At 51.6% G+C, this 27,209-nt stretch overlaps 12 protein-coding genes across 13 annotated transcripts; 5 read left to right on the forward strand and 7 right to left on the reverse strand.

Moving 5' to 3' along the window:
* Positions 1-538: 538 nt before the first annotated feature.
* On the reverse strand, positions 539-1,930 carry PV05_05378 (uncharacterized protein). Its single transcript, XM_013461872.1, has 2 exons — positions 1,090-1,930; positions 539-996 (listed from the first exon to the last, which is right to left on the reverse strand). Exons 1-2 carry the CDS (start codon positions 1,612-1,614, stop codon positions 889-891), a joined length of 633 nt encoding a protein of 210 aa, XP_013317326.1. The 5' UTR covers positions 1,615-1,930; the 3' UTR covers positions 539-888.
* A 1,648-nt stretch (positions 1,931-3,578) lies between these two features.
* On the reverse strand, positions 3,579-6,085 carry PV05_05379. 2 transcript variants are annotated; one of them, XM_013461873.1, is made up of 4 exons: positions 5,856-6,085; positions 5,330-5,669; positions 4,920-5,017; positions 3,579-4,844 (listed from the first exon to the last, which is right to left on the reverse strand). In XM_013461873.1, the coding sequence occupies exons 2-4, from the start codon at positions 5,408-5,410 to the stop codon at positions 4,025-4,027; spliced, it is 999 nt and encodes a 332-aa protein (XP_013317327.1). In that variant the 5' UTR covers positions 5,411-5,669; positions 5,856-6,085; the 3' UTR covers positions 3,579-4,024. The 2 variants fall into 2 exon arrangements, with proteins under 2 accessions (XP_013317327.1, XP_013317328.1); XM_013461874.1 differs by having other exon boundaries at positions 4,920-5,669.
* Positions 6,086-6,382: 297 nt separating this feature from the next.
* On the reverse strand, positions 6,383-7,887 carry PV05_05380 (uncharacterized protein). The gene has a single exon (XM_013461875.1). It carries the CDS (start codon positions 7,547-7,549, stop codon positions 7,010-7,012), a length of 540 nt encoding a protein of 179 aa, XP_013317329.1. The 5' UTR covers positions 7,550-7,887; the 3' UTR covers positions 6,383-7,009.
* A 524-nt stretch (positions 7,888-8,411) lies between these two features.
* PV05_05381 (uncharacterized protein) lies at positions 8,412-9,529 on the reverse strand. Its single transcript, XM_013461876.1, has 2 exons — positions 8,915-9,529; positions 8,412-8,765 (listed from the first exon to the last, which is right to left on the reverse strand). The coding sequence occupies exons 1-2, from the start codon at positions 9,164-9,166 to the stop codon at positions 8,712-8,714; spliced, it is 306 nt and encodes a 101-aa protein (XP_013317330.1). The 5' UTR covers positions 9,167-9,529; the 3' UTR covers positions 8,412-8,711.
* Positions 9,530-12,086: 2,557 nt separating this feature from the next.
* Positions 12,087-14,309, reverse strand: PV05_05382 (uncharacterized protein). The gene is made up of 2 exons (XM_013461877.1): positions 13,577-14,309; positions 12,087-13,516 (listed from the first exon to the last, which is right to left on the reverse strand). Exons 1-2 carry the CDS (start codon positions 13,631-13,633, stop codon positions 12,602-12,604), a joined length of 972 nt encoding a protein of 323 aa, XP_013317331.1. The 5' UTR covers positions 13,634-14,309; the 3' UTR covers positions 12,087-12,601.
* Positions 14,310-14,726: 417 nt separating this feature from the next.
* Positions 14,727-16,079, forward strand: PV05_05383 (uncharacterized protein). Its single transcript, XM_013461878.1, has 2 exons — positions 14,727-15,565; positions 15,627-16,079. The coding sequence occupies exons 1-2, from the start codon at positions 15,105-15,107 to the stop codon at positions 15,823-15,825; spliced, it is 660 nt and encodes a 219-aa protein (XP_013317332.1). The 5' UTR covers positions 14,727-15,104; the 3' UTR covers positions 15,826-16,079.
* A 479-nt stretch (positions 16,080-16,558) lies between these two features.
* On the forward strand, positions 16,559-18,034 carry PV05_05384 (uncharacterized protein). Its single transcript, XM_013461879.1, has 2 exons — positions 16,559-16,640; positions 16,707-18,034. The coding sequence occupies exon 2, from the start codon at positions 16,950-16,952 to the stop codon at positions 17,586-17,588; it is 639 nt and encodes a 212-aa protein (XP_013317333.1). The 5' UTR covers positions 16,559-16,640; positions 16,707-16,949; the 3' UTR covers positions 17,589-18,034.
* Positions 17,862-19,711, reverse strand: PV05_05385 (uncharacterized protein). Its single transcript, XM_013461880.1, has one exon. The coding sequence runs from the start codon at positions 18,770-18,772 to the stop codon at positions 18,098-18,100; it is 675 nt and encodes a 224-aa protein (XP_013317334.1). The 5' UTR covers positions 18,773-19,711; the 3' UTR covers positions 17,862-18,097.
* Positions 19,712-19,717: 6 nt separating this feature from the next.
* On the forward strand, positions 19,718-21,158 carry PV05_05386 (uncharacterized protein). The gene has a single exon (XM_013461881.1). The coding sequence runs from the start codon at positions 19,943-19,945 to the stop codon at positions 20,252-20,254; it is 312 nt and encodes a 103-aa protein (XP_013317335.1). The 5' UTR covers positions 19,718-19,942; the 3' UTR covers positions 20,255-21,158.
* A 253-nt stretch (positions 21,159-21,411) lies between these two features.
* Positions 21,412-23,587, forward strand: PV05_05387 (uncharacterized protein). Its single transcript, XM_013461882.1, has one exon. It carries the CDS (start codon positions 21,640-21,642, stop codon positions 22,918-22,920), a length of 1,281 nt encoding a protein of 426 aa, XP_013317336.1. The 5' UTR covers positions 21,412-21,639; the 3' UTR covers positions 22,921-23,587.
* PV05_05388 (uncharacterized protein) lies at positions 22,924-24,880 on the reverse strand. Its single transcript, XM_013461883.1, has 2 exons — positions 24,051-24,880; positions 22,924-23,961 (listed from the first exon to the last, which is right to left on the reverse strand). Exons 1-2 carry the CDS (start codon positions 24,373-24,375, stop codon positions 23,894-23,896), a joined length of 393 nt encoding a protein of 130 aa, XP_013317337.1. The 5' UTR covers positions 24,376-24,880; the 3' UTR covers positions 22,924-23,893.
* A 248-nt stretch (positions 24,881-25,128) lies between these two features.
* Positions 25,129-27,204, forward strand: PV05_05389 (uncharacterized protein). The gene is made up of 2 exons (XM_013461884.1): positions 25,129-26,310; positions 26,476-27,204. The coding sequence occupies exon 1, from the start codon at positions 25,205-25,207 to the stop codon at positions 25,625-25,627; it is 423 nt and encodes a 140-aa protein (XP_013317338.1). The 5' UTR covers positions 25,129-25,204; the 3' UTR covers positions 25,628-26,310; positions 26,476-27,204.
* The last annotated feature ends 5 nt before the right edge of the window (positions 27,205-27,209 follow it).

The following is a 27,209-nucleotide window of genomic DNA, read 5'->3' on the forward strand; positions in this document are numbered from 1 at the left end:
AGTTGACCGCGTTTGATAGACACACGGACCAGCCGATGCCGCAGCGGGGCACAGCATGAAGTCAGGCCAGAGGTCAATGCTCGAGACGGCGGCCGGGCGGTGCGCCACAACATACTCTGCTGTGACCACCAGTGCCAATTCGAAGGAGCAAGTGAAGGGAAATCGGCCGCTGTCGCTTGTGCTTGTTACGGTGCATCAATGTGAGCATGATTCTGGCTTTTGGTCGTAAGAAGGGTCAAGCTCAATCCTGTCGATCTAGGTGAAAGAAGAAAAGCAACGCCATGCACATCCGAAACGTCGAGCATAGTAGAGCAAATAACGAGGACAGCATTCTTAGCAAGATGACTTCTGCGTGCCGTGCAACTTGAGAGGATCCTGGACCGCCTCCGCGTCTCGTTGAATTTGGCGCAAGGCGTAGTCTAGTCGCACTGCACAGCTGGGCAAGATGTAACGTGTAGCAACAGCAGTTTGGATCGTCGAGTGAGGCAGGTCAGATTTAATCTCAAGATAGAGACTGAAAGGAAAGAGAAGAAGAGAATGTTGAAGAGTAAGAAGTCATTAAGGTAGTATATAACCAACTGTCAAGATAGTCCCTGGGTATCCCCACCAATATGTACGCGAAGATTCTTGTACGCAATGCACATAATAATATCAGAATTTTCTGGTCAGATCATGCAAGCTAGACACCCCTTTTGTTCCTGACCTTTAGACGTTGGTAGGATGCACAAATTCCCCGAGTGATTGTGGAGATCAAGTGCGTGGCGTTGTTCCACAGCGTGCTGGGCGTTATGTAAACCTTCGCAGTTGCAGTTCAGCCGGAGACTTTCTTTCTGCTGGCTTTGATCTTCGACGCTGTTCGGACTCCTGTCCTCATGCCGGAAGAAGCATTTATGAGGGATAGGTGGCAGGAGGCAGGCCGTACTCGTATGCGGTGTAGATGCCGATGGGGCACTCGTCCTGATCCTGGAAGAACCAGAAGTTTGTGTCATTCGTGTACTAGAGAGATACCGAGTCAGCTTGCCATTCCGGTACAGTTGAGACCTCTAGCCAACTAGCTAGGGTGGCTTTCTGGACGTGAGAAGAACTTACTGTCATGCCTGCCACACAGGTACCAGCACCGACGAAGCAAGGACCAACGTCAATGGTGTAGGCGTTGCCAGGTTCCATGTGAACTGGTGGGAAGGGAGGGAAAGGACCGGGGGCGGGCTGGTTGTTCCAGGTGGTCTCTGGGCCAGGGCAGCTGCCTGGGTTGTAGCCAGTGAAGAAGAATGAGCCACCACCTTCATACTCGAAGTTGGAGGTCTTGAGTTGCGACTTCAAGGGGAAGATGAACTCGAGAGTGCAGTTGGCATCGGCGCGCGACGCGGGGACGTCGAAGCTGAAGATCGAGCCAATGTCGTTGGGGGTGAAGACACCATTGAATTGAGGTCCGAAAGCCTTGTCAGGCTCCGACTTGGAGATCTGGGTGATGTAGTGAGGGAACTCGAATTGGCCTGCCTCCAACTCGCGAGGGCAGGCGCTGTCCCGTTCTGACAAGGCACGCTTACGCAGAACCTCTCCGGGGTAGGCGGCGACAAGGCCAGCGAACATGGCAAGCGCGGCGAAGGACTTCATCTTGACGTGCTGATATTAGGTATAGCTATGAGGATGGAGGGGATAAGGGCGACGAGGTGTTAAGCGAGTGACTGCGGCGAGATTGAGGGTAAAGAGCGAGAGTGTAGGAGTAAGAAGCAAACCATATGAAGGAAAATGGCGAGTGTGGACATATGGACGTATTTCAAGCTGGGAGATTGCTTTGGAGCCCCAATCGCCGGTGCCCCAGCGAAACGTGTAGCTTGCCAGATGGATTGACGGGCCGTCACAACACCTTCTCGCCATTCTGCGCCCGAGTGGACGTGAGGCTGAATAGAGAAGCCCAAAAAAGATCGGCTCGAAGGTTGCAGACCATCGAAATGCATGATCGGGGTCTTAGTGAGACATGGAAACCAGGAGCGTTACTTGCTCAGGGACGTCGACGCGACCCATCCATGGTGTTGACCAGAGCAAAGACGGATAGTGGCACAAGCCACGTTGGTACTTGTGCCATGTGAAAAGCCTTATGATTGGAGCTTGATGAGTTTGGCTTGATCAGCAGACGCCCGGCGGCATAGACAAAGGGGCCACAAGTGGACACGGCCGGATAGACGGCGAGGCGGAGGATTGAGGGGCTTCATCTCGTGTAGCACTTCTCATTTGCAGGCTTCCTGTAGATGGGGTCATTCAAGCATTGCGATCGCCGCGAAAAGTCGGCCAAGCGAAAGTAGACAGCTTGAATGTTTTGCTTGTTTGTTCGAGGGTTGCACTTCCATGTACTGTACAGCATTCGAGGTTGAACAGCAACCGGCCCATAACCTCGGTCTGGGTGAAGGATTGAGGCGTGAACTTTCCATCTCGATGGAAGGTCTTACTGTGGCTTCCGGATGGTTGAAGAAGGTTTGTCCTCAGCCGTGAGAGCACTTCTGTTACGAGGAAGATTGCAGGTTCAGCCAGTCTCAGGGGAAGAAACGCACGCCAAACAATGGCACCAAGCCCATTCCGCTCTGGAGACAGCCACAATCTCTCCAGCCCGTGCGGCGTATCCAATCTAGCTAGGTTCCTGCTAAGCGTCGCCAATGCAGGAACTCGGCACCGCCTGGTCAATTTTTAGAAATCTCGAATACCTGACAGCCAACGACAAGTCGTCCATGTGGATTCTCGACCGCAAAAAGCTTCTCGAAGAACAAACTTCAAGCAGTATCGCCATAACCAGCAGACAACACCGCTTGAGTTTTTCGGGCTGTCATAGACGTTAGGCGTTCTCACTGCCGCAACCCAAACAGGCAGGTCGAAGTCTCTGCTATGTAGAGAGCCACAGAGCTTTGATGGCATGCAGTGCGATAGCATAGGCGACGGTAGGGCTCTCATCTCCCCATCAACGACGGCTGCAGTTCTGCCGGATCAGCACGGTATATTGAATTTTCTACCCCGTACCTTCAGTTCTCAATTTAAATTCCAGGAACAGGGTAGTACTCCCAATGATAAGTATCCATAAGACTGCCCTTCTTCTTCTAATTATATATCCAGAGCAGTGCAATAAAAGCCATATGCAGGAGAATACCGAATCGTGGTGTTCCAGACGGCGACACCCGATTAGGTTCGGAAGACCTACAAGTATGTTCGCCACCATGGAGGATACCTTGATTCGATCTCGGAGCTCTCTTGCGGGAAACGGCTTTGGGTCCCAGTAATCATGACGGTGTGCTGGTGAATTGTTGGAGTGTCTCTTAGCAGCCAATATCTCCCCAATTGTTGCACCGCAAGCAATGGCGCTGGGATTGGCACCAAAACTGTCTGTCTTTGAAGTCTTCGAACTCATTAGACATGGCAAGGAGCGTGCAGTGCAAGTACTGCTCTGCTATATTTTCGCACATATTGACGGCTTTTCCACTGGCGCCGTGGTGGAAGGATCTCGCACACCGACACCTCGAGATCAACCACATATATTGGCAAGGATGCCCAATGTTCATGGTAACACTTCGCGAAAGGTCGCTTCATACCATGTCGGACCGTCCGGCCTGAGAACCGTCGAAGTAACTCAATCCCGAACGTCTCACGGCTGTCAGTGAACACAAAGGTATGTGAATGCTGACCATAGGCAGTGTCTCATGACAACATGCCTTTGAAGGGGCGAAGGAGGAAAAGGCTGGGGAAATGTATTCTCACAGGCACCTAGACAATATGTCCGAGCATAATTTTATAGGGTCCCACTGGCCTAAAGCAGTGCCTGGCCACCCTTGCTACATTACAATCCACCATACCGCCGCTCAAAGGCTTTGCCAGACCTCTCCCCAACACCAGGATCGCAAGGCTCAGAGGCCTTGCACAAGATCCTCCGAGTGGAAAGCGATAGTCCTCGATCCAGCGAGGCATGGCAGCAACTCAGAAGTCAAAACTCCCAGCACTGATACAAATGCAAACGAAATGTGTGGTTGATCATGCCTTATGTTCACACGAAAACTCCAGGATTCCAGGGGCTGTGACCTTGAGGTAAGAACCCCGACTCTCCACCCACGCCGAAGGCGTTGTTGCTTTCCCAGCCGTAGAAATTCATTTCGCACGTCGCCTCGACAAAGTTCTCCGCGCTATACATTTCAAACCCGGTGTCGAGTGGGAGTTGGATCATGGACTGGGGATTCTGAGTTGCATCTCCGGTTTGGGCAGATTGGACCGAAGCCGAAGATCGACGCTGAGACATGTTCAGGTCGACTTCTCGCTGGTCCTGGCTTGCAGGCTCGCACAGAGTCATTGGCGTATGGGCGGGAGTGTGGAAGAGGTCTTCAGCAAAGCCCGGCGAATCCCACGTCGATGGTGTGCTGCAGCTCCCTGTCCCGAACACACCAGATCTCGATTCCGAAGTCGATGGCGAGGCCAATTGGGCCGTTTGGGGGCGATACGAGGTCCTAGGGACATGGACCATCGGAGGAGTTCTCATCTGGGATGGCGAGATCGGCCTCTGCAAGATGCGCGCTTCCGAAGGCTTTTTGACTCCTTTCTTGGGGCTCTTGTTGGCCTTGGATGTCAGGCGAGTTTCTTGGATGGGCGCCAGGTCCGGTCGTTCTCTCCGGGTCTCAACATCGACGTTGTCGTCAAAATCTTCTTCACTGCCTATCACCCCTATCCGTTCCAGGATGCAATGGACGCTGGGGGAGCCGTTGACTTCCTTGACAGGAGATCCCTCCCATTGACCTGCATGGAGCATTTTCGAGTATAGCTTGAGGACACCTGCCGTGAGAGCAGAGTGGTGTTGAAGCAGCAGGTTGGTGTATCTTGCATGGGGTCAGCAAAAGAAAGGATGACCACAAGGTCGTCGACATTGATCCTGGGCAGAGTAACTGGCTCACCTTTGAGTGGCGCTTGCAGACTCAGGTTTTCGTCGTACTTTAAAGGAACAAACAGCACTGTCAAGATTGCATCTCCGACATGGCCTCTCGCCATCGCACTATGATGAAGGTGAAGTGGTCAGCCAGTATGATCAGCAGGGGGCTGAGAACATTGGGGAAACGCCGGATTTGGTCGCGACGTTGCAAGTATCGAGGACATGTTGAAGGTTAGGTGGTCCGATTCCTGCGCCTGTCCTGCAGGGACATAGAAGCTAGTTCTTGATGACAAGAACAGCTTCAAGCATCCCAAAAGAAGTGTCAAGTTGGATTTCAGGCGGTACTCGTGTGAGTTCCCAAACACCAATTCCGGGAAAGGAGTTCCAAGCCAAAGCGATCTTGTGCGCGATCCCTCCACTTGACTGATAGCTTACCTTGGCTTTCTTTATGCGACACCTCTCACAGGCCCTAGAAACTCTCGGACGCGTGCGAGCATGTTCCTGCATGCTCTGCATGGTACGTGCTGAGGGAACGGTACAATCTTCAAAGTGGTTGGCAAGGACCCTTGAACGGCAATGATTTCGAGAGACTAGTGTGAGGCACCGGCAGTGCGACTCAAGTGCCGAATTTCTAGGATGTCAAAGATCGGACGTTGGAAGATGAATATAAATATCATATGTATGCATTCCGGGATTGTGATCCATGGGCCAAGGGTTGGATTTCTCCTAGGAGTTCATCCGTGAGGAGAGAAAACTTCTGGGGCTTTGATGGATACTAGTACTGGTTAGTGGCTCATGCTCATGCATATATCGGAAGATCTTTGTCGAAGCTGGTGGCTGTGGTGGTCCGGGATACAATGTTGACTAAGAAATCCTGCTTGGCCGGAAACAGTATATTGTATGTCACTCATGGCCAATAGTGCATGCCACAGCTAATGCCGGCTCAGGGAAGGGTGCATACCTACTCTTGCAAGAACCTAGATAATTCGAGTGACCTATCTCATGTCAGACGTATCCATAGTGTGCCCAATCGAACAGGTTGCAGCAGGATCCCCGTTGTCGTAAGAGCCAGCATGGCCACCTATTCACTGCGATATATTGCATGCAAGGATGTTGTTTGATCATCGGCCTTTTGCACCCGGACGACAACTGTCAACTCCCAATGTGAGCAGGTAGTTGAGGCGGGATTTGCTCTCCCACTGCATTTAGGAACTCGTCGAGGGGCATTGGGACCGGACAACAGGGATGGTGAAATCCGTGAGTACGACCCGATTGGACTGAGTATAGATCATGCAAAAAGAGCCTAGGCTTGCGAACAGGGTGGTGCCACAGTCATGCGATCCTGGCGACTCGTACCAGACCCTAGTCGACAATCCGTTGATCACGGTCATATCGCAGTTTCATTGGTTCATGCCTTAACAATTGACCTGGGATCGTAGATGGCCGGATATATTTTGTAAGAAGGTCGGGTTTCTCGTTAAACCCCCTGGCAGGAAACCGATTCTGACTGTGATAGACTGTTATGTGCTAGCAGCAGCAGCTTCTCTTCGGCACCGCGAGATGGAGACCGGGTAGATTATCGGTACGCTGAAGGACGTTGGTTTCCGCTCTGGACTATTGTGGAGCCGAGGCAGCCTCGCTACTACCCACTGCTCTGCTCTGCTGTACTGGACAGTCACAGTACATACTCAAGCACACCGGAGCCCACATGCGGCACGACATAATCACATGGCAATCAGCACTCGGTCAGCCGTTGGGGCAGCTTAGACATGTGGATTGTGATTGACTCCCCTATCAGTCGTTATTTAGACCACCTCAAGCTTCCTATCAGGGACTATACTAGCGGTAATGAAGACAGGAACGGAACTGAAAACAGCACATGGAATTTGAGGTACTTGCGGAATATCCACAACCAAAACCATGACTCGCGGCTCCTCGTCAGTATTTTGTCCGAGGGGAAATTCGTCATTGGCTGCATGATCATGTCCTCTCCTCTGAGGGTCCTCGAGACGTACACCTTCCATCAGAACCGGCACGGCTGGATGTTCGAAAGCCAACACCCTGAAGCAGTCAACACCATGCGTCCCATAAATCCATAACGACCGTGATGACTGCTCAAGCTCCCGTTGCCAACTCTTTCGCGATTGTATCCGCCCACTTGTCAATTTCCTTCCAGTCGCGAAAATCGCCAAACCTCCCACCCAGACAACGGTACAGTCCCCGAATGGGACTCGGCCAGGATGATCCGTCGTCCTTACCCGCAAACAAGCGGTGCTCTCTAACCTTCGGCACTTTCGACTTGATCACGTCTTCGATTGCTTTCTGCTCCTTCCTCGCAACCCGCTGTCGTATCCAACCGGGCATTCCCCCGGGAGCCGAACCCAGACTGAACGCCCAAAGCGGTTTTAATTGGAGTCCCATGGCCTCAACGTCAAGAAACCTCTGAGCGTCCAGTAGCCATTTGGCGGCGTGGACTGCACTCCCTATGATGACAGCACTATAGTTCTCGACGCTGTAGACGCGATCGACTGGACGACAGTCGACAGCAATGCCGTCGGCGTGAAGCCTTGAAGCGATGCGCTCAGCGACTTCTTTCGTCGAGCCGCGAGAGGTGGCGTAGGTGATGAGGACCGGCATGGTGGTTGTCACCGACATGTGAGAGGTATTTATCGTTCAGATAGAGAGAAAGCTGAGGCAATGTCGATCAGGCTGTTGTTATACTCAGTCCAAGAGTCGGGATGTTGATGATTATCTGTGATGTTGTTCGTAGCAATAGTACTGTTCGAAGGGTCATTGTACGTTGTCTTCGTTGTAGAAAGCACGTAAATTTCGGCTCCGAGGAATGCCAGAGGCGAGGTTGAAATACCGCACAATCAGCTCGGGCATAGTCATCTCACCTACCTGGCTGATTTTTGCGTTAATCACCAAACGATCCTCATTCGTGCCAATCAGAGGAAGAGGAATCGTGGTACGAGGTCGTGTTCCCAGCATCATTTGACCCGAGCAAGACAAGCTGACAATAAGAATACTGGCACTTTCGAGCCAGTTCGGCCTCTGGCCATTGGCCTCGCCACGCATTGCGGGAAAAAGCGTCTCCGAAGGCCGCCTACCCCCGGTGCTTTCTTTTTCAATCGGCAATCTTGGGCAAGCCAATCTACAGCTTCATGCTATGTTCAGACCGTGCCTCTGCTCGGCATTCGGACGTCACATGTCGACGAGGCCGAATAGAATTTCTGGGCTCGTGCGTGGAGAGATCTTGGGGAGGTTGGCCCTATCCCGCGGGCATCCGGATGATGTCAACCTTTGATTTTCTGGGGTGAAGAAAGGCTAGATACTAGCAGCTTGCTAACATTGGAGGACCTAGACGCTGACGAAGCTGTAGACTTGACAAGCCTCGGAAGTCGTTGCAGAGCGACAGGAGACAGGATCGCAACCTCAAGTCGAGCCAAAGGACAGCAACTCTCGTGCATATGTTTTTAGCGATTCCACTGTAGAAAGGGGTGGCTCGGATCGAAACTTTGGAAACAGCAAGGCTTCAATTTCTCAGATGCTGTGAGGGTGGCATTTCCCCACGAAACAAAGTACTACCCCTAAAGAGTGGGAGTACACTTGGATCTGCAGCACTCTACTATACAGTTATATGTGCTTCTCCGCCGATGCAACGCAAGAGGCCAGCAGCATCAGCATCAGCATCAGAGCGAGGCTGACGGTCGAAAAGTCGCCAACGTGTCATTTCGTGTTCCCAAATCCTTCCGTATCCCATTGAACTCCCGAGAAACTCCAAATCCCATGCATCAAGTTTCATTCGACGACTGTCTCACCCCAGAGCGTCCGGGGTCGCAAGCAGATCTATCAAATCTGCATCTTTGTCCTGTCCAGCGAGATCAGCCTCTCCACTCCGAGAACGCAGCCGCAGTTGTGGCGGCGAAAGAAAGCCGGTCAAAAGTCGCTCCTCTCGATCCATGGCACGCGTTGATACGGATAGGGTAGCGAGGACGGGTACGAGGAGATATTGCTTACCGCGCAATATATCATGAACGCGCCCACCGACGTCAACGCTCCCAGCGCGCCGTAGCTCAGTCCGTCGCGTACCAGAATGGGAAAGGATGCAGCCGAGATGTGGGTTGAAGCAGTGGCTTTTGCAAGAATTCGCGCCGAAGGTGAGTGGTGAAGACTTGGTAATCGGTGGGCGACTGTTCTTCTTGAGGAGTGTGAAGCGAATGTTCTGATGCCCTGACTAAGTTGAGTCACGGTCATTCGCGCAGGAGGCATGTTGAGTATTGTGTCTCGTGAGGATGTCGAGGAGGTTCAAGATTTCGGTTTTACTTCTGGAATTTGGTCTTGTGCAAAAAGCTCTCGGAGTCGAGTTTCACGTCTCGAGTTGAGGCTATACGTGTGTTTGGTAAGTTGCGATCTGGTGTTAGAGCTGGTTGTGCCATGTCCAATGAAGAAACTAGCCATTTTATCCTGGCCTACGGACCTAGTCGCCGACATTGGAGCACGCATGAGGTTCGAAGTACACATGACCTAGGTGTTCTGATCAAGAGAACAGCCCGTGTTGAAACACACTCCAGGTGCCGGATACAGGCGATCACCTAAGCTACCCCAGAGTCTCACCTCACCGATACCAAAGAGGGTACAAGTCACGAAAACGGAACATTATGGCCACGAGCGTGAAATGCCGTCTCACGATCACCTACTCCGTACTGTAGTAAGGCTACTGTCAGATTTCCAAGATTGTCACCTTACAAGTACCAAGTCGTCACACCACTGGAGACTTTGGTCTAGAACCCCTCTCGTGAGTCGTGTCAATACTTCCCCTTAGCGTGCGAGTAAGGGATAAGGGCGCGGATATCGGCTGTGCGTCCCCTGGGCCGTCGTGCACGTGCGTTGCTGTGCTCTGGCTGGTGACGACGACATACTCGTAGCTCGACAGCAAAGTCTCCCGAACAAAATACGAGATATCGCCTCGAAGCCGCAGGCTGCAAGCCACCAACTGGCACGGGCGTCCACAACCTCGCCGGAACGCCTTATAGACTCTGACACTTTGTCTCCCTCTCCTGCTGCGGATTCAACACAAGTACCTCGTACGAGTACACACAGTGCGGTAACGCAGCGCGCACGCCCCGCGGCTGGGAGGTCCGCGCAGAACGGCGCTATCGAATCACAGTACTCCGTACAGGGGCTTTATAAGTCTGCACCACGTCTATCATCGGGGATCTTCAGTATTCCCGATATGGTAGTTGCAGTCTTGACAACTATTGGTTGCTTTGATCAGGCGAGGTCCTACCCCAGGTCGTTGTGCAGATGACGCGCAGCTAGTCACCCCAGTAGTGCTTCTTGCACAATTTGGCAATTTGCGGCTTTGGACAAGGGTACCTATGCTTTAGGAGCCTGCATATGATCCAAACTCCGCTTGCAAGTTCATTGTGGAGTATTGCTTCACATTGTTGCTACCAACAGCTAACTCTCCGCAAGGTAATATCCTCCTGCTTCAATAGATCCAGCACAGCCCAGCCCCTTCTTCACTCCCTAGAGTTCTCGCGCTTCATCTTCCCATTGCGGAAGTTCCTAGTTCTGGCAGCTCCGCTTGATACGCCCTCGTCTCATTGACGACCTTGCGGATCTTCGGTGCTATGAGCGTCCCGTCTGTACTACAGTAACAGAGTTCAAAGGACTATTGCATCGCCGACATGACGAGTCAATCCCACCCGGCATTCGGCGGAGGGGACAATCTGGACGCTGGCACTAAAGGCCCGACTTCTTCCAGAAACCCGTGGGATTGTATGAGCCAGTGTGTGCACCATGTGAAAGACCATGTGAAAGAGTGATAGTGCTTTCCACCACAAGGCGCCAGCAATGATATGCTGCGACTACCGTTGTGAGGAAGGAAAGTTACAGGCTCCATGTCTTCGTCACTGATTGCCGTTGCCGAACCTCGGACAAAAATCTCCCACTTTGCTACGAGTGAGAGACAGCTTCTGATTGAAGGCTGTTGATATCCGTCGAATTCGAGTATTTTTGCGGCCGATCTTGTGTATCTCAGCAAGGTCGTTTGAAGGCAAGGTGTGTCTGATGATGTTGTGTCGAGTTGCAACTTCGTGTTTCTCTGGTCTCCTCCGTGAAATGAGATGCCATATCGCTATGATGGTTCCCTGCCCAGGCTGCCAGAAACGCGATCTCTTGTCGTATTGTGATTGTGAAACCGGGAGTCCTCGCTTGATAACAAATGAACTGGTGTGGTCCTGCTCCTCTCGAGCTTGTGAATTTCGTTCGTTAAGAAAATTGGGGTTTATTGTTGTAGGCTTCTGCCTTAGAGGTTCGACGTCTCCATAACAGCTTGACGATCGCTGGAATATACTGCAACCCGTGTAGTATGTGTCCGTGAGTGGTCCGCCGAGGGGTGAGAATCAGTGCAGTCAAGAATATATATCCATACACTGCTACAGAGCGATATTGACGCTCAATGTAGGTTTGCTGACCAGTGCTCAGGCAGCCTTGTTCTGCTCGAGAGTCCTTGACTCCCCCAGAACGCAGGCGTCTTCACAACGGGTGCAGCCTTGAAGGAAAACGCCGGTGTTGTTGGGTGATTCCTGTATAAGTACTATTCCGACTCGAAGTCCTGAGATTATGACTACTTTGAAACAAATTGTCAGATGTTGCGGAGTGCATTGGTGGTCGAAACATCGCATGACTAACGGCCGTCCTGTGGTGTCTTCCAGGTAGTACACATAGGTCATGCCACTCGTTCCTCCGCACCTCCTCCTGCCTCGCAACACCAAAGTTGCCTGATGGTTGGTTTCGTGTCTGTCTTCGCGCGCCGAACATTGAATCTCGGAATTGCGGCGATGACTGTTCCCAAACCGACTCTCAATGGAGAGAAAGGGTCCATGCAGGGACAAGTAGCTTGTCAGAACTTCACGTGTATTTTCAATTATCTGGTTCCCAAAATGGTACCGAACCCATTCGTTAGCCGGATTAGAGGTCCTGCACTGATCTGATGATTGTCATCATACTGTTGAACGAAGCAGTACTCTTCGTTGGTCTGCTCAGAGATATGGGACCCAAACAGCGTGCTGGCTATGTCGGCTTTCCAGATATGGACCGTTGCTTCAGCAATCCGAAAAATTGGTAGAGAGGTGGTTTTCGAGACGCAACGCAACATAGCCAGTGATTCCAAGCAAGACATCAGTTAAAAATTGGTATCATATCATTATAGAGCTGCGACTGCTGTGCAGTGCGCCCATCGAAGTGTTAATGGCACATAAAATGGACTCAAGCACAGAAAGTGCGAGTCAAGAATATTCGTTACATTCGTCAAAAAGCAGGTGTCCCATCCCCGAGATCCCAATGCTCGTGTCTGTCCCACGTTGAGGAGACCACAGCCCAGATACCAGGAGCATTTCCTCTCTTCCTCAAGCCCAGGACACAGCAAGACCCTTGTAAGGTCTCCTCCAAGACGCCGCGCTCAATGTAAGAGCCGTCCACCCAGCCAATGAAGCTCCTCCGGGCTTCATTTTCCCATCCCCCATTCCCGAACGCCGCTTCTTTGTGCCATTTTCCTCCCATTTTTGTAAGTCAACATGAAGAAAGTAGTCGGATGAGTAGTGTGTCAAGAGGAAGCCCAACTTGGCCGTTCCCAAACCAGGCCTGAAAGAGATGTGCCAACAATTGTTGCGCATTACCCGAAAACACTTTTTGAAGCGCTCAATTAGGGTGTTGTTGCTGTAATTGTAACCGGACCATTTGCTTGAGCAATGTGCAGTCTTCGCATTTCACGAGCTTCTCCAGTGACCGGACTCTCTCGTTGAGACGGTTGATCTCGTCCGACATGTGGCGAACCTCGACTTCGGATTGGTGAATGTAGTTCATCGCATCAGTCATGACATCGGACTTTCGCACTTTGCCCCGATGTTCCCGTGAAGTGTAGAAGTCTTGGTTGGGCATGCCAGTCAGCCTGGAAGTTGCTTCGGTCGCAACCAAGGCACGATGCAATTGCATGATCTTCCCATTGAGGTTGTCGCGATATCGCCGTTCCACGACTGAGTGCGCTTGCTTCGCCCGTAGTTGCGCTGAGTCTTCGTCACTAGAAGAGCCTTTATGGCCGCGTTTCGTTCGGACCTTCCTTTCCCGTTCCTCCTTGGGCCTTGGAATTGATTCACGGGAATTCGAGCGTGAAGTCTTTCGAACAATATTAGAAGGGAACACAGTATTTGTGTCCGTGGTGAGACATGGTGTAGAATTGCAGTCCTCGATCTCCGCAAGGCTGGTCAACTGCACGCAGGCCGGTTCCGGTCCACATCGTTGGGGACTGCATTCTCCAGATTGTCTGCGGAGTCCACAGCCAAAAGAATCATTCCGAGACAGGTCTGGTTCGAGCTTGATAGGATAGCTGATGGGCGCCTGGGGACCATTGAATCTGTTGGGCGAAATGTCTTCGCTCGGGACGGAATATGAGCCAACCTCGGAAGAATCGAAGTTCAAGAATTGTGAATAGTTGGGGGAGGGAGCATTCTGATTGTCGTTTGGTAGGCCACTGAAGTCGTAAAAGCCTGTGTCATCTATTGACTTGAAGTTGTCGTTGGGTGGCAATGAGGTGGTGAAATCGACTTCATTCCAAGGCTGCTCAAGGACTTTTGGTCAGCGAGGCTGGCAATGGCATTCCGCCAAGATACCACGTACCTGGTTATCATAGGGGGATGTGTTTTGGTATTGGTTAAACATTTGTGAGTAAGGCATATTGCCTTCTGGATTGTTTGACTGTCGAATGTGATGAAACCAAGTTTGATATTTGCAAGACTTTTTTGAGATTGCGGAATCATCACTCCACGTACGGGAGGGTGACAGTTTATTATGTTTGTTTGAAAGTTCTCAGTGGAAGTCCTGGCGTTCGCTTAGGGGCCCTAAGAAGCCCGGCGCAGAGGATCGAAGATCGATTATTGACATCAGGCCACTGAGCCTACCACAGAACGGTCGGGGTTTACCGTGGGCACTGGGCAACTCTAGCTTAGGCATGTGGGCTTCGACAGTCACCCCTGTGCCTGTCTAGCGGCAAGGCATGTGCATCGGCATGCCCAGAGCTTTCCAGGTGCCGGGTTACGCTGCGAGGCTGACGGTTTGGACTAGTGACAACACCCAAGCCCTCTGCATGTCTTGGACTCTTCCATATTGGTGATGTGTCCCCCGAAGGCCTTAGCGAGGACCCCGCATGGCTCAGCAAAAGCCCCTCGCAAAGAATGCTTTCGGGCTTGCTCGGACCCTATATGTGCTGTCAGGAGTCAGATACTAGTAGACGACAAACGAGCGATTGCTGAAAGCATCAACTTGCGACGACGGATACTCGGCCATGGCAAGCATTGAGGGACGAGCGTGAGGTTATTGTTGGCAGTACTGGTCCTTGGAGTGCCTCGTATGTACCTTGGATGGTGGTGGATCGTTGAATATCCACAAGGCCGGACTTTTGCACCTTATTGCGTTATTCGAAAAAGCCTGTACGGAATAATCAGGTCGATCTATGCAGCTTCACACTCCTGTACCATAGTAGACCATATGATATGATTATTTGCACAATTCCAATGCAGACCGCTACGCAAGCACGCAAGCAAACTCTGATCACAGATCTCCTATCCACCCGGAAAGTTCTAACTTAGATGTCGCCTTTCCGGGATCCATGCAAGGGTAACCCGTCGTCCTACACGCGGCTGATGAAGGGACCATTCATTCAAAAAGGTATGATCAGAATGGGATGTGACTGGTCCGCTCCGAAAACCACCGTTACCCAATGAAAACAACCTTGGCTTGACATAAAAAAAGCCAGGTTCTGCATTCTGGCGGATGATGCTACTTCGCCCGAAGATCGGTATTCCGAACTCAGGTGTTCAGGCTCGTATATCGAATGGTCTGGCCCGAGCTCGTATTCTCGTGTTTCGGAAGCTGGCCGCTTCGCAAAAGGTCACACCATTCCTCCTTTGGTCACGAGCGTCATGCTGTGCACTTGAAGACCATGACACCTGTACTGTGGTAATCTGCAAAGAAAATGCCGCCATTGAGCACGGGATCGAGAAAATCTTTCGGCGTAAATTGCAAGTAATAATCTACAGGGCATGAGGACAAGATGGAGAGCCCAGTACGCCAATTACTATCATTGAGTTGACTCTAAGCAAATCCTCTTTTGCAAACACCATTACTAGTACGGAGTACTTCTGAAAACATGAAGTTCAAGATTAAGACCAGAGAGCTCGAGCTCACAAAGGCCCTCGATGAGGTGTTCTTACGACTCTGCCTTATGGCCCTGCGCGTCTGCCAGGCGGTCTTCTCGATACCAATTATTGGTTTCGCGGCAGCATTTACCAGCGCACTTTCCAGCGAGGACCAGAACGTACCTTCGAAGCTATCCGCCGCGATTGCCATTGCCAGCGTCTGTACAGTCTACACAGGCCTGACATTCCTACCAGTAATCTTCGAGGGACCTCTGTTTTTCACGATTGTAGCCATCTTCGACGCTCTGTTTGTTGCTGCTTGGAGCAGCCTCATTGGAGTCTGGGACAACGAGGGGACAGGGACCTGCAATGCTTTTATCAACAAGTATTTCGATGCACGTCCTCGAAAATCATACTTCTCGACGGACTGCAGCCTTGTCAAGGCGATGTTTGCTTTCATGATCATCAATCTGTGAGTGCTGGCGCCCAAGCGCAAGTCTCTGCCTTTCGCAGAATCACTAACTGGACAACAGATCCGCATTTGTTGCATCCACGGTTGTATCGTTCTGCTTGCGCCTGATCGAGCTCGAGCATACGATGGGCTGGAAGACCCTTCCGATATTCAACAAACGCGAAGAAAGAGGACGTCATTGCGCCTGCTGCAATCATGACAAGTATCATCCTTCCCCTCCATCGAGTGTCAGTGGTGAGCGGTTGACAACACCTGTGTGAGTCACATTCTCGGAGGTTGACTTTAATGGGCTGTAACTTTGGGACAATCGGGAGATCGGGAGTGCCTTTCAAACGCTGCATCAGCGTACGCAAGCTCAGATTCTTGCAGGGAACAGTGGCAATGTATTATAGACGAGATATGGATACTGGTGCATTGATTTAGCGACGAGTTTCTGGGCCGGTGAATGTGTCAACATCGAGATTGGAAACTAATTCCCTAATATAATACCATATGATTCGCATTTCAAAATGAAGGCTAGAATTACTACTGCCCGCAAGACCGTTAACACAAGCCGCGAAAGCATCATGTATCCTTGAGAGCTCTCCCCACGGCTTTGTGAGTGGAGGCCCATTTGGTGCCATCATAGCTCGACACCCTAGATATACCGGGTGTCGGGCGCAATGAGACTGCCCGTTGAGGATTCAGAACTCCACAAGCTGGATGTTATTGACAGCATCAAGCAAACAACACAGCGAGGCCCCAAAAGGGCAACGCAGGAAAACTACCCTCTGTAGTCACTTACAGCGAGATGCGGATCCATTGAATGATCGGTCGTGCAGTAGAAAAGGCGGTGCACCCGTGACTGCTCGAATATTGTGTTAGTAACGTCTTCCGGGCTTCTAACGTGCCTATGGCCTCATAATGGCGAGCCTGGCAACAGTGAGGGATTTCCCGCACGTAAGGGTCTGAGCGAATACATGTCGGATCCCATTCCCGTGGTGCCCGTTTTGGCTTTCCCCATAAAATCCCCCCTCTCCAGGCCAGCCTTGCGGATCAGGCTATGGGAGACCGATCCTGAGCCTCTCCCAGACGAGTAAGCCATAGTCCTTGTGGTGTGATGGATCAAAGCCAAGTATTAACCACATCCCACTTTGCACAGCCTTCCACACCCGTGTGCTTGCGGGCTTAATCCAGCTGACCAGCTTTCTCTGCGGAAAAACACGTACAGCCTTCACGCCATGACCTTCCTACTCGCTCGCCAGCGTTGGAGAGCCAGTCAATGCACGTCATCCCCTTAAGAGTTGCCTGTCTGGCACACCACCCTTGTCATGCTAATAAGGTCTGCCCGTAATTCGATCAACAGCACAGCGTTATCGATTTTCACAACTCTGCAACAAGCAATATGGCTGAATGTGATGACCAGTACGACCTCTTTACACGTCCTCCAACACCGCCGGACTCGCCTTTGAGATGGAAATTCACTCCAAAAGAACTTGCCAACCTGAGGCATGTCCCAACTCCTCCGGGGATCGAAAGACCAGAAGCAGACGAAAACGATTTGGGAACCTCGCCTCCCTCGAAGTCCAACAAGCCCAAAGTGCCTCTCAAACCTCCCAATCTCGAAGCATTCTTCGCGAGTGCTGCTATGCACGATAGCCCCCCAGAGGCCACCACCAAACAGAATGACTTCATGGAGAGCAACATGTCCAGCTCCTACCTCTCACAACCGCAATGCCTTAACAACCTACCAGAAAATGTGGATCGAGCATTCTCTTCGAGCGAGCCTTACTTCCACCGCCATGAAACAGTCTATAAACGGGTCGTCAAGCATGGAGAGCCTGTCGAGACAATGACACAGACCTGTGAAATTTCGGGCCTTGATCCGTCGGAGAGGTTGGTCGAAGAATGCGAGGAGCAACCCGATGAGAAGGAGGAGATTCTTGAAGCAGTAAGGCAGGATATAAACGCTGAGCAGGGTGGCGAGACCGAGACCACCATGGGGCCCCATGATGATGACGAGTTCGCAGGACTATTCGTCTGAAGGCAGAATTTGATGGTTCAATGCGCCGGGCGCCAATCTAGGTATTACCGCGCGTCATGTACAGCTTGTCTCGTTCATTGAATTGCGCGAACCTTCACTGAGCTTGGATTCGCCCTTTGAGACACTACCAGCTGTATGCTCAACCCGGGTTTGAATGCACTCATGCTGTTGGTGTGACGAAAGGGATTTGCACGTCAATGTGATAGGAGCCTGGAGGTACAAAAGGCTTGTCGAACAGGCAGAAGAAAGCCGATTGCCACAGCAATCGTTACATTGATAGGACAAGAGATGTGATTCTTTGATGTGCTGAAGCAGTGTCAATAATAAAATGGCTAGTATCATTTGAAACAACAGACAAATCTGGGTATCATAGACTAACTAACACTAATCAATGGCCAACATCGAAGTCTGCCAAACAAGTCATAAGTCATGTCGGGGTCAAAAAGCCACCCAGCGCCTTGCTTAGAAAGAAGAGCCTGGAAATCATACTGAAAGGCCCAAAGGCTCACTCAGCCAAATGCTTCGATGAGCAGACTATTAGCCTGACTCTGAGTCATGACTTGAGGTTGCTGTGACCATAGCATCAGGTCATCATCTTGGGGTCGGTATCTTGGTTGGCTGGCCCCGCAGATGTCGACGATCTTGCGATCGGAGTACAAGTCCTGAGGCTCCTCCTCGCAGGTTGAGTCGCTCCAGTTGTCTTCCTCATCGTCGTCAGCTTCGGTAGAGTCGCTGTCGTCATCCCACTCCAGATCGTCGTAGTCTTCTGCCGCGATCTCGGTTGCTTTCATCACAAGTACACCTTTCAGGCCACCGTGAAAGTTGGATGTTTTGTAGGTCGGTTCCTCGTCTTCTAGGTCTTCGACATATTGGAATGATGGCTCGTCTTTGTCGTCTTCTTGGGCGTAATGAGCATGCTCCTCTTCATGATGCATGCGGTCGAGTATATATTTTCTTGCATTGTCGAATAGTGAGCAATGGCCGACAAGCTTGTGAAGGCGGGGCTCGGCTTTGTGGGCTTCTTTCTCAATCTTTGACTTGGAAATGTTGCCTATCTTGTATGCAAAATATTGCATGTCTGAGCCAAGAATTGGCGAGATAACAGAAGCCATTGTGTGGTGTTGAGGCTTCGTTGACGTTCTGGTTGCGATAGGCTTGGGGCTGGAGCGCTGCGACTTGTCCATTGTATTCAAATATCAGAGTTGGAACTTTTCGTTGTTATCGCTTCTGCTGGGGCCCGTAGGGCATATGAAGTGTCTTGAGGGTTCTGCTAAGTACACAATTTCCCTTTCAGTAGCATAGCTACGGTATAAGCGGGTGTACATCGTATGATTTCCGAGTTTCGGTCGTGTACTATGAGTGGACAGACAATGGGTATAGCACCAGCACGGGGCTAGTTGGGCCAGAACCCCCAGAGATACGTCGCCATGGTGGAAAACAGTCGCGACAGCAGACCCTGCGTTGTACCACGTGTCGTGGAATATGAGAGGAAGCTGGAGGTGGTCCGACCAAGTGGTGGTGTGACGAGGGCCGTATTGGCGGGTACGGCCTACCTTAGTCTCCCACTCCAGCGAGGCTCACGACTTTTTGTGGTCCATTTTCTCGCGTGATGGTTAGCGTGCTGAGTGTACGTAGTATTGTGCCGAGGCCGTGAGCCTAAGTTAGTGAGCAGTGGTGAGCCTACTCCGTACCTTGCGCACCAAACTCGTCTGAAGCCCGGGCTCGGATTTATCGGCCAAGACGGGGCTCTGTCAGTCTCACCACAATGGCATTTTGAGAGTATGGCCTGAGTATCAGCCAGTGGTACATCGCAAGCTTGAGTCTTTGAGATATCGTGAAGAGAGGATGCTTCCAGGCAGGTCTCATCGCTGCCTGCATCGATCGAAGAATTCGACGCATTTTGTGTTGCTAAGTAAGAATAGCCAGAGACCTTTGGCAGGAGTGGCTTTGCGTTTCCGGTGAGTAATATAAGAGGGTTCTCGAAGTCTGTGGGATCGCTGATGAAGGTGAAAGATTTGATTTTCGGGTAGGAGTGTAGCAGAACATTTAAGGGCTAAGAAGGCATCGTGCCAGCAAAGATATACACGATCATGCTAAAGGCCATTATGTCACGCAAGGCTAATAAGGTCAGGGGGCGGCAAAGTCTCGAGTTCCTGGGTGTGGCAACTTCATAGGCACGCCACTATGGCTAAAGCCTTGGGCCAAGGTATGATGCCATACTCATTACTGGTGACGGTTGGTCATGAAAGGGCCCTCTGCTTTGGGGTGACACATCGGAGTCTCGCGAAAAGACGGCTCGTACCTTCCAGACGGTTTGTCCAGATGGCCGAGCTAGGTGAGAGACGCAACAGTGGATGTCAAACACAATACTCCAAGACCTAGCCTGTGGTATGAATGGAGGAAATTTCTGCTTCACTGTATCCCATCTGCTGACAATATGCAGAACCGCATCCTTCGCGCTCCTTCCAACCAACGGAGCTCCGTCTTGCAAGCAAAAACTGATCCAGCACAGATCGATTGATTCAGGAAGTGACGGATTCCGGCCGTCCCGTCTCTGGCAGCTGCTTATCTCCACGGATGACGTGGGTGTCAGGCTACCCTTTCGCTGGCAGACTCACATGTGTGTATTTTGTTACAACATTGTATTCGAAGCTACTACATCCTAGAACGACTAGTGATCATGTACAGTGTATCATTTGCTACCTGAAAGATCACGACGCTGGTGGTGCGAGAGCCGTACACGCCTGATTCGGGGGAGAGATCAATACTTCGCTAGACTTCGAGTGAGCATTCTTGTGTGGTTACAGTCGTTGTTCCACGAATGCGTATCCGCCAGGCCTCAGGCGATGTCCATGAAAGAGGAGAGAACGCGGTCTAGCATACTAAGTGTATTGCAGAATACTACGTGAAAAGGTGAGCGGCTAACGAGCACGAGTAACGCCTCTGTTCATGCCCTCTAGCACGAACCTGAGGGCTAAGGGCTGAGGGTCGTGGTATGCAGCTCCAAGAAGAAGCATTTGGGACTCAGAAGAGTCGGGCAGCAAAAGAAGCTAGCTAGATTTGAAGACAGGGCTGCGGCCATGAGGCTCCGAATCTGGGGTAAATCAAAGTGAAGTCTGCCAGGATCGGCCATTGTTTAACTGGCTAAAGGGTCTCAGCCTCGGATCGCCCCAGAAAGCAAGTCATACAAGTGGCGGCCTCCAATCGCCGCCACCTCGGCCACACTACTATGGTAGGCTCAGGTCCAGCGGATCAGCTGTTGGTGGTTGCGCGAGGCTTTCTGTTGGCTCTTGCGAAACGAGGGGACTTTCGTATCAGATGCTTACGGGCCCTTGGCAACTTGCTCTTCTCCTCTTCCTGCCTTAACCTCAATCGAGGCCTCAAGTCATCGACCCCATTATACGTACATTTACATACCATGTCGAACAAAGTACAGACTCGTTGAAGGCGCAAACATATACGCTAACCTCGGCGAGAACGGACGGTAGATCACAGCTTTTTAGCCCGCGCGCTCGTGCGATATGGATACAGCCTTCCCCGGCGTTGAAGTTAGAGAAATCACTGGAGATGGAATGGAAGCCTGGTCCAGCCCAAACCTATCAGGCTGATGAGTGGCGTGCAAGCGGCTGGCCAGTTTATGCGCTAAGAAACGGCCTTCGAATCAGGACATTTTGCTGGGTGACACATCCGCGCACTCTTTGGTCTCTGAGTGGAGGCTCGAGGCACAACCGTCAGGCCACGCGGTGGTGCGACATGTCGAGCCATGACGCTTAGCCACTCTAGCCTATTAACTGACACTTCTCTCGATACTATCTCCTCCTTTCCAATCTACGATGGCCATGACTCTTGACTGTTGTTCATTCTGACGCAGAGGCAAATGAGTTGGATCACCTGTCATCGAGCACTGTGTGAGATCTAGGTTAGGCGGGAGGCGAAAGGCTATGCCTACATCCATCGGCAGGCAAGGCTCAACTGACCCGGTTAAATAGGCAGCGCGGCGCCCCTTATCCACCACCCACACCACATCGAATTGGAGTTACCTCTGCAAACAATGGCACAAACCATGAGATTCAGCAGCAGTGAGCCTACTTCATTGGCAGAAGCGTGCAAGCTGGCATGGCATACATTCTATGGTATGCAGAAAGCGTCTGAAGACTTCGAAAACCTCCGTTTCGAGGTCTGGACCGTTGCTATCAGCCTGGACTCATTACACAGCGTGGGTACCACGACGACGCTGATTGACCGACAACCAGACAGAGGACGTTGGGCGTTGACGTTTTCGAAACTTTTGGCATCATTGGGCTCCGCACTACGACCACTGCATGGTCTGGTCAGACTGTATCTGTCCAGCTCGGCCAAAGAGCGCGCGACTGTGAAAAACTGGCTCACACATCCAGACCTGACGTACGAAGGCCTTACGATCCAGGACTTTCGAAGGAAGCTGTCTATGTTGGTCGAGAGCCTGAACGTGTTTCTGTCCTGTCTCACACATGCGGAGCTTGCGAGAGCCAAAGACGTCTCGGAAACTGAGGAATGGCGTGTTTTCTCCGAAGTCACCAAAAAGGTCCTCCACAAATGGGACTCAGACGTGGCTTCAGGAATCAGGCGGCCGGCCGACAAGACTGCACAGCCGATTGAGCCTCCAGGATACGTCAACGAAGATGTCAAAAGCTACATCACGCCACTGTTGAACAATCGATCTCCGGGTCTGGGTGTGCAGATGCCTGAGCCGCCTCCTTCTCCCATGCCGCCGAGAGCGAAAGATGGACGACAGTCTCAACACCCTGGCGGAGTCATGAACCTGGAAGATATCGAGCATGGTTTCCGGAGCCATATGCACGCCATGCGTCGCATACGGGAACAGCTTCGGCAACAGAAGATGAACAACAACCACTTTTCGGACCAAGCTTCGTCGCACTTCCCGGAAGTGAATAACAGCACACTCGGGCCTCGTCCGGGGGGCATGCCTCCCCCAACTCCGACCACACCAACCCTACAACGCAACGAGTCGTCTCAGACTGACAGCTCTGTGGACTACGCCGACGCCTCAAGTAGTGGTAGTTCGGGCTCACTCCAAAGCTCGGAAACTGGCAGCGTCGTCTCTGGCTACCAGAACAATGCCGACGAGGACACGAAACCGGGTCAGCGGCGGTCACCTGCACAACACGAACGGAAACGAAGGCGAGCTCAGTATCGTTTCAAGACCGGGCTCGAGGACGAGAACTCACAGTCCAGTGACGGCTCGGGCTCCGAAGAACTGGCGGACAATCGGTCGCGGGCTAAATCACGACTGGAACAGATGTTGACTGCGGCTTTGTTCTTTGACCAATAGTTACTATACGCTATATAAATTACGGGTGTGATTGGCGGAAAGGGGCCTTGGATTTGAACGGCAATGAAACTTGCGCTGTATTTGTGTGGAATTTTTAACGACTGGTCGGGGTATAGCGAGGCAGGATTGGAAGACGGGTGTAATGGTGAAATTATATAAGATACACACACGTGCACACGAAACCCATGATGCTTGTCTGCGTAACGAGACACCAAAAGGCGAGGATTGTCTGCTTCTCGCTCTCGCCTTCACCCTCCTCTCCTCTCATAAGGTGCATAGACTGACCTTCAGCAGGCTACGTCCACTGTCGCACAAGGAGGCTGCAGTTACTGCCTGGAGTCCCTCGACGAGGTCGTCAGCAGAGGCTGTTTGGAGCGGTTGTCCTTCGTGGCCTGATCGAGTCCGCCTTTGTAAGGCGGGCCATGTCACAATCGTATCCTCGTACCGAGCGCATGGGTGTCAGGAGATAGTATGGTGGAGTGCAGGCTGCACCTCGCCCAATCTCAGCAGCTGTGAGAGCGCCAACCAAAGTATGTGAGTGGCTCATCGATGAAAGTGACCTGGCGGCGAGTCTCTGTAACAACCCTGAGGAACAGCGCACTAATAAAAATTGACTTGTGGGAATCTGAAGCGCGCACCACCACAACCAAGAGAGTATGCTTTGTCGCTTTGAAGTGCTTTCATGCTTGTGACTTGATGATTATCATTATGGGGTCTTCTCCTAACCTCTTGGTACATGTGTATTCTTCGTACTCGTGTCAGTCGTAAGTGTGTAAGTCTTGATGAGCCGTCTCCCTTCTAGCTGTATGATAAAGTCTGCCGAACTCGAGGCTACCCTGATGTGAACACCCCCTGTGTCCCTATACTGATCGGACGACAGCTGCCGCTTTCCGTGCATGTCCAGTCCCTCCATCGAACGCCTTGGTATGCCAATTGTAACGCCATAGCCGTAATTGTTGAAGTGGATGTGGGCTCACATACCGAGCTCGCAACTCTCGTCATCGCTGTCGATTTCGTGCTCAAGTTTTTCAATGTCGACAACTATACGAGAGAGCAGGATCGGTTAACATGAATGTCCCACCTCTTGGAAAAGGGTCCCCTTATTGGAAGAGCGGCTCAGGCAGACTCACCCCTCTTGACGTGCTGCCAGTCCTCCCACATGGGTTCGAACTTATCGAACCAACTGCTGCCGTAGTTGTGCATTTCTTGTTGTGATTGGCGCTCGTGCTGTGAGGACATCCGGCGCTCGAAGTCTTCCCGTTGATGGTTCAGGTTCTCGAACCAGGAATCTCCGTAGCCGTGCATCGTTGGCGCATCATTCGTTTGCCTTGACTCGCTTCGTTGGGCGTACTCGACCGCCAGCTTGTTCAGGTTCTCAAACCAGCTCTCGCCGTACCCGTGCATTGATTCCAGTGTTGATACACTGCTCGAACAGCTTGTTGATTCTGAGGCCATTGGTATGTGGTGGTGTTGTCGTGATTGATTGCGTGGATGGTTGGTCGGTTGTGTGAAGACACAAGTGTTGAATGGTGTTTGACTAGGTGGATAAATGTACTAGTAGTGGTCTTGTTTCTGCTCTGGCTTGGGTGGAAGTGAACTGCTATCAAGTCGATGATCCTCAAGGCTGTTCAAATACTTTACGCCACGTCGTTCAGGAGTGGAAACAGATGTTACCATAGGTCAAGGCTGACCAGTCATCTGCACTCTGAGCCATGTTCGAATGTTGCAGTAGGCACTCACCGAGAGACACATCGGGAACTTTCGGGTTCAGCGAGTAGAAGGCCAGACATGCAATACTCATCAAAAGATCTACTGATGACGAGGGAAATTGCCAACGTTCGGTCACACAAACTTCGCTGATGGCTTCGAGAAACATGAGTAGATGGTGGTCACACCACTTTTGCTGGTTGGTGGAGGAATTGCGTGCAATAATACTGGCAAGTCCCGGCTTCTGACTTGGACCATTCGGAGCTGAGAAGCTGAGAGAAGCCCAGAGCAACTCAAGACGGCCGAGAGAGCCTAGGAAACCCCCTGTCAGCCTCACAGCCTCACAGCCTCACTAACTAGCCCTAAGTCACGCCATCTACACAGGTCCTGTTCCAGATTCGTCGGGAGGCGCCGAGGTGATACTTGTGCTATTTGGTTATTCACGCATCAAAACTCGCTCATGCTCATGCTCATGCTCATGCTTCCCCAGATTCCTTGTGTAAGCAATTCACGTTTAATACCACCTTCTAAGGTCTTAGCAAGGTATCATTTGACTACGAGACCACCCTCGTAGACCATGACACGAGAAGCTTCGTCATGGCCGCCAAAACATGCGCAAGCTGTAAGCAAGTCTCGAGTTACCCCCTTGTCTGCGTTCACCTCCAGTGCTTCTACCGAAGGTCACCAGAGATCTTTTGTCAGGCTTGGTGGGCAGCTTCGTTGTCAGAGATGTCTGTTGGTATCTATTAGACATCAGACTTTATCGAGGCTTGCGTCTTCACCAAAAAGATGCGAATGGAACGACCATTTCGTGTCAACAGCAAAACCAATTCATGAAGAGTCTAGATTGACAATTTTCCGCCGAAATCTAAAACCAAACCGAATAACCATCATGTGCGCCGTTGTCGCCCCTTCAGGCACGTATATCCTGCAGATGGCGACGATGTCTTGCTGGCCCTTTCGACTTCCGTCAGCCTATGCGTGTCGCCTGAGCTTGTAATCCATGAAACCGACAACGGAGTTTCTTCTCTTCCTGGACGAGAACGGGATCAGACACGGGCCGCAGCGTCTGTCAAGTGGACGAGATCACCTCGAGCCCACTCATTGCCTTCTCGCTGAGCCTTGCTTCTTCCTCGCCCTAGTATGAGTGCTGAAGGTGGAGTTGGGAGCCTCTTTAAGCCCCTGAACAACCCATTCGATATGTTGAATGATGATTTGGGCTTGCAGGTCTTCCTCGACTTCTTCGAACTTGTCGGTGGCGGCAGGTGGCAATAGCCAGTCTCGCGATAATGCATCGATTTCCGAGTCGGTTCCCGCGTCGAACAATAAGCCGAGACGACCTCTGTTCCCCATTGCCGATAAGGTCTAACGCAACCTCTGATTGTCGATATATCTTTTCTCTTGCTATAGCCCTGTCTTCTGGCTTTGCTCGATTGCTCCGCAAGAGAACTCTGCATTCACTCGTCCCAGAACCCCCTTCCCTTGCAAGAGAAGGATGAAAGAATATTCTAATACCTGGACATGCTGCGCAAGATAAATGGAACTGCTCGGCCTCAATGCTAGAGTGTAGAAGTCATCCAATCCCGACACATATCCACTATCAACGCTGGTTATCAGCACCATCCTGCCACTCACATCAGTGGATTGAGCAACGCCCATAGCCAGGTCGTCGTACTAAGTCAGGTGAGTCAAGCGCTATGCCCTTTCCTCGAAAATCAGACCACCCTTGCACCACATGCTGCGCTCAGCACATGGCCCAGGCTGGCCTCTCCTGTGTTTTGCCAAGAGAGGCTCCAAGCAGCTCTCTTAAACATGCACAGCCTCGACAGTACTAAGTATTCGATGAAGATAACTATCACCTCCATAATGCCAGCTGCGTTGCTCATGGCCACAGCGATACCGATGGTCTGGCCGCTTTACTCCGTGGTACCTTACGTACACTGGAGTGCGGTGTCCGTGGGCATGCTTGCTTCGAGATAAGAATTGGACCATCATAAGGCTTCAAGCATAAAGCCTCGCCTCTGAGTAGGAGAGCCGTGGAAGGCTGGAAGCACGGCTGAAACGGAAGCGGACAGATCTTCGGGGCCTGATTCGGTGGCCTTGTTGCAACGCGTGAAAGAATCTCACCCTGTGGTTGATCATGACCTTCCACAATCAACAAAGACAGTTACTGCTTGCTCCACGTGCAGAGCATAAGCCGCTCATCGATGGGAGGCGAGGTTTCCACAATCAGAAACTTCTTGCTTGGGTGCTTGGTAAAATTGGTATCCGCGACTTTGATTCATCATGGGCCATGATGGGCCCTTGCCTTCACGTGGAGAGGCGAAGGGCGACCTGATTCGCTTCTTTTTTCTGCCCGGGATCCTCGTCGATCACCCCAAGACATTTGGGAGTAGACCCCTTCCATAGCCACCTCTGACAGCTTTGCAGGCCTTCTGTCTGGCATCTCCAGTAATCTTGGATAGCCGCAACAGTTCTCACAGGTAGGTAATGGAGATGATGTTGGCTTCACCAGAACATTCGGGGTCCAAAGGTATGCTCCTGTAGCTGAGAAGGCCAGGAGTCTCGAAATCCCCCCCCCC

This window comes from Exophiala xenobiotica (assembly GCF_000835505.1).
Source record: "Exophiala xenobiotica strain CBS 118157 unplaced genomic scaffold supercont1.3, whole genome shotgun sequence".
NCBI lineage: Eukaryota > Fungi > Ascomycota > Eurotiomycetes > Chaetothyriales > Herpotrichiellaceae > Exophiala > Exophiala xenobiotica.

Excerpts from the sequence above, each read along its gene's own strand:
- PV05_05382 (XM_013461877.1), bottom strand. The coding sequence starts at position 13,633 with ATGCCTTACTCACAAATGTTTAACCAATACCAAAACACATCCCCCTAT. Across the intron at positions 13,517-13,576 it reads CATCCCCCTATGATAACCAG|CCTTGGAATGAAGTCGATTT; the intron begins GTACGTGGTATC and ends GTCCTTGAGCAG.
- PV05_05383 (XM_013461878.1), top strand. The coding sequence starts at position 15,105 with ATGAAGTTCAAGATTAAGACCAGAGAGCTCGAGCTCACAAAGGCCCTC. Across the intron at positions 15,566-15,626 it reads GCTTTCATGATCATCAATCT|ATCCGCATTTGTTGCATCCA; the intron begins GTGAGTGCTGGC and ends ACTGGACAACAG.
- PV05_05381 (XM_013461876.1), bottom strand. The coding sequence starts at position 9,166 with ATGCCTCCTGCGCGAATGACCGTGACTCAACTTAGTCAGGGCATCAGA. Across the intron at positions 8,766-8,914 it reads CGTTCATGATATATTGCGCG|GACAAAGATGCAGATTTGAT; the intron begins GTAAGCAATATC and ends CTCGCTGGACAG.
- PV05_05385 (XM_013461880.1), bottom strand. The coding sequence starts at position 18,772 with ATGGACAAGTCGCAGCGCTCCAGCCCCAAGCCTATCGCAACCAGAACG.
- PV05_05388 (XM_013461883.1), bottom strand. The coding sequence starts at position 24,375 with ATGGCCTCAGAATCAACAAGCTGTTCGAGCAGTGTATCAACACTGGAA. Across the intron at positions 23,962-24,050 it reads CTGGCAGCACGTCAAGAGGG|TTGTCGACATTGAAAAACTT; the intron begins GTGAGTCTGCCT and ends TCTCTCGTATAG.
- PV05_05387 (XM_013461882.1), top strand. The coding sequence starts at position 21,640 with ATGGCACAAACCATGAGATTCAGCAGCAGTGAGCCTACTTCATTGGCA.
- PV05_05378 (XM_013461872.1), bottom strand. The coding sequence starts at position 1,614 with ATGAAGTCCTTCGCCGCGCTTGCCATGTTCGCTGGCCTTGTCGCCGCC. Across the intron at positions 997-1,089 it reads CCTGTGTGGCAGGCATGACA|TACACGAATGACACAAACTT; the intron begins GTAAGTTCTTCT and ends GTATCTCTCTAG.
- PV05_05384 (XM_013461879.1), top strand. The coding sequence starts at position 16,950 with ATGGCTGAATGTGATGACCAGTACGACCTCTTTACACGTCCTCCAACA.
- PV05_05379 (XM_013461873.1), bottom strand. The coding sequence starts at position 5,410 with ATGCAGAGCATGCAGGAACATGCTCGCACGCGTCCGAGAGTTTCTAGG. Across the intron at positions 5,018-5,329 it reads GTCGCATAAAGAAAGCCAAG|TGCGATGGCGAGAGGCCATG; the intron begins GTAAGCTATCAG and ends CCTTCATCATAG. Across the intron at positions 4,845-4,919 it reads TCTGCAAGCGCCACTCAAAG|ATACACCAACCTGCTGCTTC; the intron begins GTGAGCCAGTTA and ends ACCCCATGCAAG.
- PV05_05386 (XM_013461881.1), top strand. The coding sequence starts at position 19,943 with ATGTCAAACACAATACTCCAAGACCTAGCCTGTGGTATGAATGGAGGA.
- PV05_05380 (XM_013461875.1), bottom strand. The coding sequence starts at position 7,549 with ATGTCGGTGACAACCACCATGCCGGTCCTCATCACCTACGCCACCTCT.
- PV05_05389 (XM_013461884.1), top strand. The coding sequence starts at position 25,205 with ATGACACGAGAAGCTTCGTCATGGCCGCCAAAACATGCGCAAGCTGTA.